Source organism: Athene noctua, chromosome 5, assembly GCF_965140245.1.
Source record: "Athene noctua chromosome 5, bAthNoc1.hap1.1, whole genome shotgun sequence".
NCBI lineage: Eukaryota > Metazoa > Chordata > Aves > Strigiformes > Strigidae > Athene > Athene noctua.
This window is the reverse complement of record NC_134041.1, coordinates 13,663,271-13,674,175: the sequence shown is the minus strand read 5'-3', so window position 1 is coordinate 13,674,175 and position 10,905 is coordinate 13,663,271. Positions and strand designations below refer to the sequence as shown.

Below are 10,905 nucleotides of genomic sequence, written 5' to 3'. Positions count from 1 at the left end.
CCTAGCTGACTTCTTTTATGGAAACAGCATTATGAGCAATTTCTGGGAAAAAGACTGATTTTACCATTCAATATTACTAATACACACACAGACATATTCCCTTTCCAAAACAAATTTTTCACTTACGAACCTATGAAGATCTCCTCTGAGAGAGAAAATACATTTGCTTTCTAGAATTCTGAGCACATAAATAGCCTAATGGATGAATTTATTTCACAAAAGGATTTGAAAACCAATATGGCAATTTTAGATCATCATAACTAGATATAGAATTACTGAAGGAAATGGAAAAGATGGATTATACTGTTCTGGTTCCTAGATGAGGATATAAGGCAGGCCAAATATGTTCAGTCTCCTTAATTTTAAATACTTTTTGAATCTTGTGATAAAAAATCCATCCATGGAAAAGAATCTGTATTTAAAATGCTTCTCATAACATGGTAATATATAACAATCTAAACAAATGGAAATTATTTTCCTTATTTTGCAGAAATATGCAGGCAAACAGAATCAGATGAAAGAACAAAAATTAATATACAGTAGCAGCAGCCATAATTTTTGAATAGGTTTAAAGTGTCCTGGTTTCAAGATGACATGAAATTAACACTGAATGCTTTCAGATCCTTCATAAGAGGTGATGTACAGACGCAAAGCCTGTATTATTTTTATATTTAACAAAGTCAAATGATTATCATCTTTTTTCCAAAGCTAAGTAGCAAGTAAAGTTATGTACCTTTGACCTCATATAATGATTTTGATGGTATTATTCTGAAAAGGATAATCTTAATTTGTTCTTTTTAAGGTCTTGTTTGTGAAACTTCAATCTGGAATTCTTGCAGTCCAAAAATAGAGCATACACTTCTGTACCTGGTAAATATATAATTTTCTTGAGATATATATTTAATATGAACATGCAGCTAAAGTGCAAGAATTTTTTTTTTCAGCATTTAAATCATGTTATAATGAGAAATTTTGTTTAAGGAAATCCTTGATAATATCAGAGAGTTAAAGTGCAGGAAGGCGATTATCACTGAGAGAATACTTTTGCAAATGCATCCATTAAGGCACTGATTAGTTGAAACTGATTGACTGATTGGTGTCTTTTCTCCATATAAAGATCAACCACCTCAAATGAACACATAAATTTGAATGCCTATCTCAAAATGTAAAAGTTCATTAGCTGCAGTAATTGTAGCTTTTACATTTTCATGCAATATATATTTAGCAGCTAAAACAATTAGTTCAGGTCATAGAACAGCACAGATAGATAGAAATGACAGGCATGTATTCATGTAGTGATAATTCCTGTTATCACTAGGACTTTTGCTTGATAGTCTCTTTCAGATAGAAAGGTCTCATCAGGATACAAAGATAAAGACAGATAAAAAGAAAGTGTTAGGATTTTTTTTATTCATGAGAGAGTTGAAGAACAATCTAGAAAAACTTCCGTAGATTTCATAACTGAATACATTCTCATTTGGGCAGTTCTCCTCAGTTTGCACAATATCATGATCAACTTAGGCCACACAATTTGGCTTTTAAGAAAGAATTTGGGGGATTGCCTAGTCACCGGTTTACTTTCTTGCTGAATGTGTTATTTGGTTTCATCCAGACTTTCTGCTTAGTAATAGTCCATTTAATTTTTTAAGTAAAATTCCACTTTGCACTGCGTGCCAGCACTGTAATGCTGAAAAGGCCTTTTACTGACCTTCTGCACAGAAGGAAATTTCAACAAGACTGCATTTTTATAAATCATAGCAAAATCTGGCTCCCAAGCATTATGATTTCAATTTATTAAGTCATTCTGGCATTTCTACATGGGAACAGTTTCCAGGAAATACGCTCAAAGAAATAGGTACTTTTAATTTCAAAAACCATGGAGTTAGAATTTATAGTATGTTGAAGGATACTCCGTGCTTATTTTAGCATGAGTACTTCCCACCTGATCCATAACCGCTTTTACGGTATCCTGCTAAACGAAGCTAAAGAGGGAACCAAACGCTCTGCTTTACACAGTTTGAGTACTCAGGGAAATTTTTAAGGTTTGCTGATCCACTGCCACTTTTGTTCACAGCCTAGTAGCTCCTCTAAAAAGTACACATGAGCTTTTGTCTAAAATCGTTTGGGGCTGTTTTGATCTACTCTACTGCATAACTCCTGGAAAGACAGAAATAATCATGCATATTTACATTTAAAAAAATTAAATTATTCCTTCTGTTGAGAATATTTCTTTAAATTTCTTAAAGGTCTATTTTTTGATTTGTCTTAAATTTTGCTTCTTGAGTGCAATCTGCCACTAATCAGTTCTAATAACATTTCAGTACTCGTCACACAGTGATCTACATAACCTTTTCTGGCAATTTACTGGGTTCAGTTTTAGTCACTGTTCAAATATTTAATGTTAATCAATGTTATTGTACTTGGTGTATGAGTAACCTTTTTTAAAGTTGACTCAGTGCTCACTGTTGATCTTATTTCTAATACAATTTTCATAATAGCAAATCTAATATTTTTTCAGGTAAAGCTGATGTGCACTCAGCCTTTAATTTTCAAAACTTTTCTGTTTGTTTTCCCATATAGCTGATGAGTAGTCCTCAATGGAGTAAAAAATGAAGACAATTACTTGGAAAACAAAAGGATATCTTTAGATTGCAGCCTGTAGAGTAGTCTAAGAATACACACAATAGCTTTAAGTAATGGTTTGGTAGCTAAAATGAGTCCATCAGCAACACAGCCCTTTACTTGAATCAATTTAATCAGCAGAACTGAGACTACTTCAGCTCAGTCACTACAGGGAGGACTTTCCTGAGACATTCAGATTCTTGGTGTGTTTGGGACATGTGACAGATTTATCATAAAGATGTCAGAACTAGTAGTGAAATAAAAATGATGGCTTCTTAATGATTCTAAGTGTTACATCCACTGCTTGAAATAAAGAGTAAAACTACAGTTATAAACTTCGCTTTACTTAGGGCAATTTAATTAAGATTCTTATCTTGTTCCTAATTAAGGAATCCATGAATTTTCTGTAGGAGAATGAACCTTTTTGAAAAATTAATGAAAAACTACGATGGAGAGGGTAGTTTTAAAAAGTGGGCTTTTTTTTCTGCTGCTGTATTTTTCACGTATTTTATTAAATGAGAATGTTTTGACAAAAGCTTTCAGCATTGTTTTCTATTGAGAAAAATATTGATGCACTGAGAATAAATGTGGTGTGCATTCATATTTCATGACTGCCATTATACCTAACAAACTATGTAAAACTGTTTTTTCATATTTTGTTTTCTCATATTTTACTTATTTTACCAACAGGATAAGTTGTTGGAATGGTTTGTAACCTCATGTCGTCTGAAGATGAAATACTGGATTATTACACAATTCAACATTATGGAAACTCCATGCCTGGTGATATTTGTGTCATCAATGACAGAACAGAATTGATGACAAGGTAGATGGTTAATTTATTTAGAACACATCAACTGAATTTCGTGGTAGGTTTCGTGGTTTTTGCCTGTGTTCTATTCTGCAGAAGCACTTTTAAAAAATGATGTCTCTAATCTCACTTTGTAAATAACAGTAAAAAATATTCTCTCGTTTGATTCCAATGTAGAGGTAAGAAACTTGATGCTATGGATGAACAAAAGTGTAGGTTCTGCTGTGGTTACTCAGTGTTCAAAGAGAATCTATTGATAAGCACAGTTCAGTACAATTGTTTCTGCTTGATAATATCAGAAGCAAGACTCTTTCAAGTTACTTTCCCTGGGAAGTTCTGTATCTATTACTCTCACCATATTATTTTTGCATATTTTTTAGCAGTATTACTTTGCTTTTGTAAATCTTTTCAAAGTACAAACATTCTGTAGTCAAGCCAGTCTTCCACTAACAGAAATGGAAAAAAACCCCAAATGAATAAGATCAATCACTAATTTAATTACTGTTGTTTCATTGAGGTTCTGTATTTGAAGATAGCCATTTTATCAGCTCAGATACCAAACTGTAGTAGATTTGATTGGTCAGTACAAATTTTTAATCTATTGTATTGACAGTCAAAATGAGGAAAGTAATAAATCTGCATTTTTTTAGTGAGATAATACATTTGAGCTATTATTGATGATTCTTTAAAAATCAGTCTTGTCAATTTACTTCATTGCAAGAGTTCCTTTTCATTTTTCTTTTGGAAGCATAACAAATACAGCCAAAGATATGTTTCTTTATCTTATATGATAGAAAATTATGAGGCAGTACATGCAAGTCTGATAAAAACAAGAAAAGAAACACAGAACAAGGATCAAGAGTATAGAAGAAGGAAGGGATACACTGTGATACATACAGTTAATATAATCAAGGTTAATACCAACAAAATTAAAGATATTTAATTGGTGGTTTGGGTATAGAAAAAAAAAAAGTTAGTGGTCAAAAAGTGTCAGGTAAACTGTAGCAGGCACAAATCCCTGTTTTAGGAGCTTACAGCATTATCCTTGGGATCGCTGCCTCTCCTCAGAGGAAGGCTAGGTTGGTTTCCTCCATGCTGGACAGGAGCAAACTGACAGATGGCTCTTAGACGGCAATTTCTAGAGGGTATAGAGGATTAGGGCTTGAGCAGCCTGCTGGAGGAGGAAAGAATCTGAAAGGGCACCAGGATGTGTACCAAGCTGAAGTTTCAGCAGCTTTTAAAACAGTTGTTTTAATTACAAATAATTTTGGCATAGGCATCTGGTGTCCATTCTAGTTACTCAGCATGAGGTACAAGAAACATTGTGGCAAAGGTCAAGGTAAAGAGACTCAGAGCATGAAAAATACTGTGATTAGCATGAAAACAAAGCGGAATGAAGAAACAGGAGCAGTCAGCACAGAGCTTAATTTCTAAACAAGAAGATCCTGTACAGGCACAGAAGCAAACACCAAGTCTATACTGAGAGCTGCCTAAGGGAATAAAGATGAAAAAAATGAAGGCAAAGCTTTTGGTACTATCTTGCTGGGGAAAAAAATAAGTGATACCACCTCCAGGAATAATGCCTGAAGCACTGGCACACTCATGTGTGTCTGATGAATACTAAAGCATATGAAAGACTGAGACTGTAAAGAAACAAAAGCCAGAAGCAGAAGAAATAGATCCATTACAAAATGCACTCAAGCAGGCTAAGGGAATCCAGAAGGCAAACCAGAGACCAATCTAAAAAAGTGAACTGTGCTCTGTATTACATGGCATATAAATCGGAGGGAATAATGGCCATTCTTTTGGAATATTCCAAAGAGTTTGTGAAACTGAGTTTGCCCTAACTCAGTGCTATCTCTGCCCTGGGATAGAAAGGCTGCAGTATGACCTGAACACCTACAATCAAAGAGTAACACCTGCAGTGTGACTGTAGTTGATCCAAACATTGCCCACACACTGCAGCAGACGGCATGTGACACGAGACTGATGAGACTGCAGCTCCGCTTTTACATCAAGAGCCAGCTAAACCTTCCAACAGAAGGTTTCCTTACAGAACCAACTACATACAACCCATGAGAAATAGCAGCAATATTGACTGGCCAGTGGGCTTAAACTATTCTGACTATTGGTGAAATCTAGTATTTTACACATCCCCTAGAAGTGATCTTTCATGTAAGGAAAATTTGCTACAGTTCTTAATTGCTCAGCACAAGTAGCAGATGTCTGCTTGTACAGTCCATAGGTGATAACCTGTGTTTACATCACTCCAATGCTACATGACAGAATTTTTTTTCTATTTCGTTTTTTCTTATGTAGCATATCATACACAGTGACCTTAAAAGAATGTTATTAAAACTACAAAGTCAAGTATTGCAGAGAATGACAAAATTAAGGTCACCTGTCATAAAAATTTCAGAAGGCTCAGGAGTTTTTAAGTTAATAGGATGCTTTCAAATTTTCTTCACAGAAAAGATGTTCATTACTTTTCATGTCAGGAATGTTTCTTGGTAAACTGAAGTTATCTTTCAGTAACATTTGACCTCAGTTTTCATTCAGCGTGAACGCTGGGACTTATGCCTGGTTCAAAGACGCATCATCAGGATACAGCTGATGACATTATTTCCATGGGAAAAGCTGTTGACCAAAATGCATGATACCAAAGGATGAATATTAGTAATAAATGCAAAGAGCAAAGAACTAAGCTTAACAGAAAGAAGTTCAAAGTTTGAGATGTTCTGTCACATGTTATCTGACCATTTGCACATGTGAGCTGAAAGGTAATGAGGAGCTATCCAAGCGCATTAAATCAACTCACCAGTTTGTAAAACTGCATGAGTCCATGCTCCAAAGGATAGCTGCCTATCCTTTAGAATTACTGACACATCTTGAACACATCTGAGAATGATCAGACCTAAGTGGAAGCATTTGAAAGGGAAACCAAGAAAAAAGCTTAAGCTTGGCCCTAGTCTTAAATTCATTTAGTTTTCTGGAGCCAGAAGATAAACAGGGCATCTTACAAGCAGGCACCAAGGGACACATGTCCACAGCACTTCTCAGTAGGCTCACACAGAAGACGTGTTCAGGCACAACAGGAGCTTGTGGCTATAGTCTTCAAAAGGAGTAAGTTCATTAGCTTTAGGCACAAAAAGGCCGTCTGAGTACAAGTGATTATTTTTATCAAGGAAACCAGTGATGCTTTCAAACAGCAAACGTGACATTATTGAAATTCCAGCATCAATATGTGGAACTATGCTCCTATCTGAGAAAGTCATTACTGATCAGAAGTACACAAAGCAGGAAATAGCCTCCATGGTTCAGGGCAGATTCTGAACCTTCAGTAATGAAAAGCATCAGGCAATTGAGCAAAGGTGGTGACAGGATGAGTTAGTGGAAAGAAAAGAATCATATCAAGTGGTTCAACAGCTTGAAATAAAAATCTGATGAGTCATTGGCTCTGAGGGGTGTCAGCGCCAAAGGCTAGGCTATAGCAAGGCATCTTGACAAAATACCTACTTTCAGATCCCCCTTCTCGTCCCCACCACAGGTAGTCCCCCTCCACCAAGCAGCCCTGCCCTGCAGCCACCAAGGTTTGAGGCCACCCTCAGCCCACAGTTCAGCACGGCTCCCCACCCCCCACCCCCCACGCTTGTAGTAACTTCAACAAAGCCCAGTGGTTTCAGCACGGTTTTGGTAGGCAGTTGAGAGAAACAGCTGTTGTTACACCTCCAGGAGCCTCCCACGCTAAAGGCGAGAAGCGAGACCAGTGTTTTCTCCTGCAGAGAGCTGGGGATGAGCCTCTTTAACCAAGGAACAAGCGACAGGACAAGAGGGAACGGCCTCAAGTTGTGCCAGGGAAGGTTTAGACTGGATATTAGGCAGCATTTCTTTCCAGAAGGGGTTGTTGGGCGTTGGAACGGGCTGCCCAGGGAGGTGGTGGAGTCCCCATCCCTGGAGGGGTTTAAGAGTCGGGTCAACAGCGCTGGGGGATCTGGTGTAGTTGGGAACTGTCAGTGTTGGGCTGATGGTTGAACTGGATGATCTTCAAGGTCTTTTCCAACCGAGACGATTCTGTGATAGTACCGCCAGCCGCGCCTGTCGAGGGGCGAGCAGAGGTCAGGGTCGCGCTGCCTCACACCTCACAACAGAGCCACCACGAACGCGCACGCTCAAGACAACGGTGCGATCTGCTGTCGTTGCCGCCTCAGCTCTGCAAAAACGGAATTTAATGCAAAGTCCGATACGTGGCTCAGAGCGGGGTCACTATTCCCCCAGCCGCCGGGAAAGCGAAAGGCTGCGGCTCCCCTGCCCGCCCCGAGGCGGCGGCGCGGAGCATGTGCGGAGCATGCGCGGAGGCCGCTTCCCCCTTCCGGCAGTTGCGGCGGCCGGCGCCGAGCACAGGAGGAGGCGGGGTAAGATGGCGGCGGCGGTGCCCGGTGTCCGCTGGGTCCGCGCCGCCGCAGCCGCCTTGCTCCTGGGGTGCTGCGGCGCAGCGCTCGCCGGCGGCGTCCAGGTACGAAGGGAGCGCCCGGCGGGGAGTAGAGGGCGGGCGGCGGCGGGCCGTGCCGCGCCGCAGGCTCTGTGCTGCCGCCTCCCCTCGGCGGGCACAGCCCGCACCCGCCGCCGCCCGGCTGCCCGCCCCGCCGGCCGAGCTGCCCCGCGGCGCTCCCGGCGCTCGGGGAGGGTCGGTGCTGGCGGCGGCGGGCGCAGCCCCCGCGCGGCGGAGCGGTGGGCGCCAGCCCCGCGCTGCCGGCCGCGGGCGGACCCTCCGCCGGCCCCGCCCCGCGCGCTGCCCGCTGCGGTGCGGAACGTCCCGGGCTGGCGGGGCTCGCCCCGCACGTGCGGCGTGTCTAAAGTTAAACAAGCCTTTTAACGGGTGTGTGCATCCCGGTCTCCGGCTGCGCCGTGAGCTGCCGGCAGCCGGTGCTGAACGGCCGCGCGCCGGCTGAGGGCGTGTGCGGAGTTTCCCGGTTAAAAACCAGGGCGGGGGATCGGGCGCTGTCCCGGGCTCGGTTGCCCGGTGCCCTTCTCGCAGGTGTGAGGCATGGACACACGGAAGGGCCTACTATTCTTTTTCTCAAGTGGGAGTAATCTCACATTTCAGTAATTATGTTTTTAGCACAGTGCCTGCACTACATATGGAGTGGTGTTTACGTTTCAATTCTGCCTTATTAACAAGTTGTTATACTCGAAATTAATTACACGTAGAACAAAAAATAGCCAATAGAAATATTTTTAGAGTCTTTGGATTACCAATTAAACTGTAAATAGTTTGCTACTTGAAGTACAGAATGCTTCACATACATTTTAACAAGCAGTTTTTCTGTTCCTGCGTGTGTTGTATGAGACCGCAGGCATCAGCCCAGTACCCCTCGGAGAGTTACAGAGTCTGATTAAGAATCAACAAATCTGCATCCTTGTCCTGTGCGACTTGTTCCCTTACCTCTGGGATGTGTTATGCCCTTTCTGTGTCCTGATTTATACTGTTAAAAAAACAGGGCCCTCTACTCTGCAGAGCGTGGTAGGAACTATGGATAACACAGATAATAGAGTAGGTGGTTGTCACAGCTCCTGATTTTGGAAGATAAATGTAACTACCTGGAATTTAAAATGAGCTAAAATTGCAGATTCACTTACCTTCTTTTGAAAAGATGAGGACGACAAGAAAACCAAATTAATTCAAGCTCACATAAATTCCAGCAGGAACAGGGAAGAGATCTTATCCCTGTACTTGGCACTGGTGAGGCTGCACCTCAATGACTGTGTTCAGTTTTGGGCCCCTCACTACAAAAAGGACATTGAATGACTCGAGCGTGTCCAAAGAAGGGCAATGAAGCTGGTGCAGGGTCTGGAGCACAGGTCGTACGAGGAGCAGCTGAGGGAACTGGGGGGGTTTAGTCTGGAGAAGAGGAGGCCGAGGGGAGACCTCATCGCCCTCTACAGCTCCCTGAAAGGAGGGTGCAGAGCTGGGGATGAGCCTCTTTAACCAAGTAGTAAGCGAAAGGACAAGGGGTAATGGCCTCAAGTTGCGCCAGGGAAGGTTTAGACTGGATATTAGGCAGCATTTCTTTCCAGAAGGGGTTGTTGGGTGTTGGAATGGGCTGCCCAGGGAGGTGGTGGAGTCAGGTCGACAGCGCTGAGGGATCTGGTGTAGTTGGGAACTATCCGTGCGAGGTTAACGGTGGGACTGGATGATCTTCAAGGTCTTTTCCAACGTAGCTGATTCTGTGATTCCTTTTCTCATTAAGAAAGAAACTGTAGGTCAGTACCTCATTTTGTTCTCAGAGTGTCCTTTGGAATAGAGATGTAGGGGGGGGTTTAACTAAGCTGCAAGTGACTAATAATTATTTCTCCATTGTTATTTAGCAAGTTTTGGGGAAGGATTTGGAGCAATTAACTTGCATGAAATGTGCAAAACGGAGTAAGAAAAACTACCTTTATTGAAGCTTTTGTAAGGGTTATTCAGTGTTAATGTGAGGTAAACAGATGCATTGGACACTTTTGTGGAAACAACAAAATTAGGAGTGGTCATTTCTTTCTTATTGCTGAAGAAATCTAATAATTTCTCCATTTTTCAGGATCAAGCAGAACAGTTCTTTAGAAGTGGACATACAAATAACTGGGCAGTTTTGGTAAGCATGGTCCAGGTTGTTTTCTTCCAATAAAGTTGACAGTTTTTCATCAGGAGCCATAATTGCAACAGTCACTCGAGAATTCTGTTCATTTGAAAGAAATGTAAAGATAAAGACTTGGAAATGAATAAATTTGAAATTGTGCCTGCAGATTTATTACACTATAATAAAATTATCCTTTCAATATGACTGCATTTCAAGTGCTCAAAACATCTAGCTACATGGCAGGTTTTATAAATCAAAAGTTCTGTCAGCATTAAAACAGTTAAATTACCATACTGCATATTGAACAAAATTTTAATTCTCATATCAGAGAAGTATATCTCTTTGACCAGGAAAGAACCATTTATTTCTGATTTTTGTTCTTACTCAATCTGTTAACTTGTGATAACAAGCTTAGAATAAAATAAATTCAGGCAACATAATGTTTAGATCAACTGTTCTTATCCTTTTTTTTTTTTCTTTGCCATGAGTCTTTTATTAGCTTTGAATCATGCTGCACAATTAGTTCTTATTCACAATTCAGATCTTAATGACTAATTTGTTTCAGAACACTATTGTAATTACTCAATAGCAGCTGTTTGTTTCCCAGATACTAAATTTGAGCAATATAAAAGGAAAGTTAACAATAATTAATTGAATTAGAAGGAATAATTTCTATATTCTACCATGTGCAAACTTGAAACTCTTAAAACATTTACTACTTTAATACTACTAACAAATAGGTGCTTTTATTAGTACACATAAAACCACACAAATAAGGTACAAAATTAGGTCCAAGGAGCTATACTTTCTATTCTCAACAGATTCTCTGCTGGTTATACATTTTCAGTAGTTAAT

General features: G+C 40.5%; 1 protein-coding gene across 1 annotated transcript in view; it reads left to right on the top strand.

Moving 5' to 3' along the window:
- The first annotated feature begins 7,798 nt into the window (after nt 1–7,798).
- PIGK (phosphatidylinositol glycan anchor biosynthesis class K) overlaps nt 7,799–10,905 on the top strand; it is a 74,764-nt gene continuing 71,657 nt past the window's right edge. The window contains exons 1-2 of the mRNA XM_074906410.1: nt 7,799–7,946; nt 10,012–10,065. Of these exons, the coding sequence (XP_074762511.1) occupies nt 7,851–7,946; nt 10,012–10,065 (150 nt within the window). The 5' untranslated portion in view covers nt 7,799–7,850. The remainder of the gene's footprint in view (nt 7,947–10,011; nt 10,066–10,905) is intronic.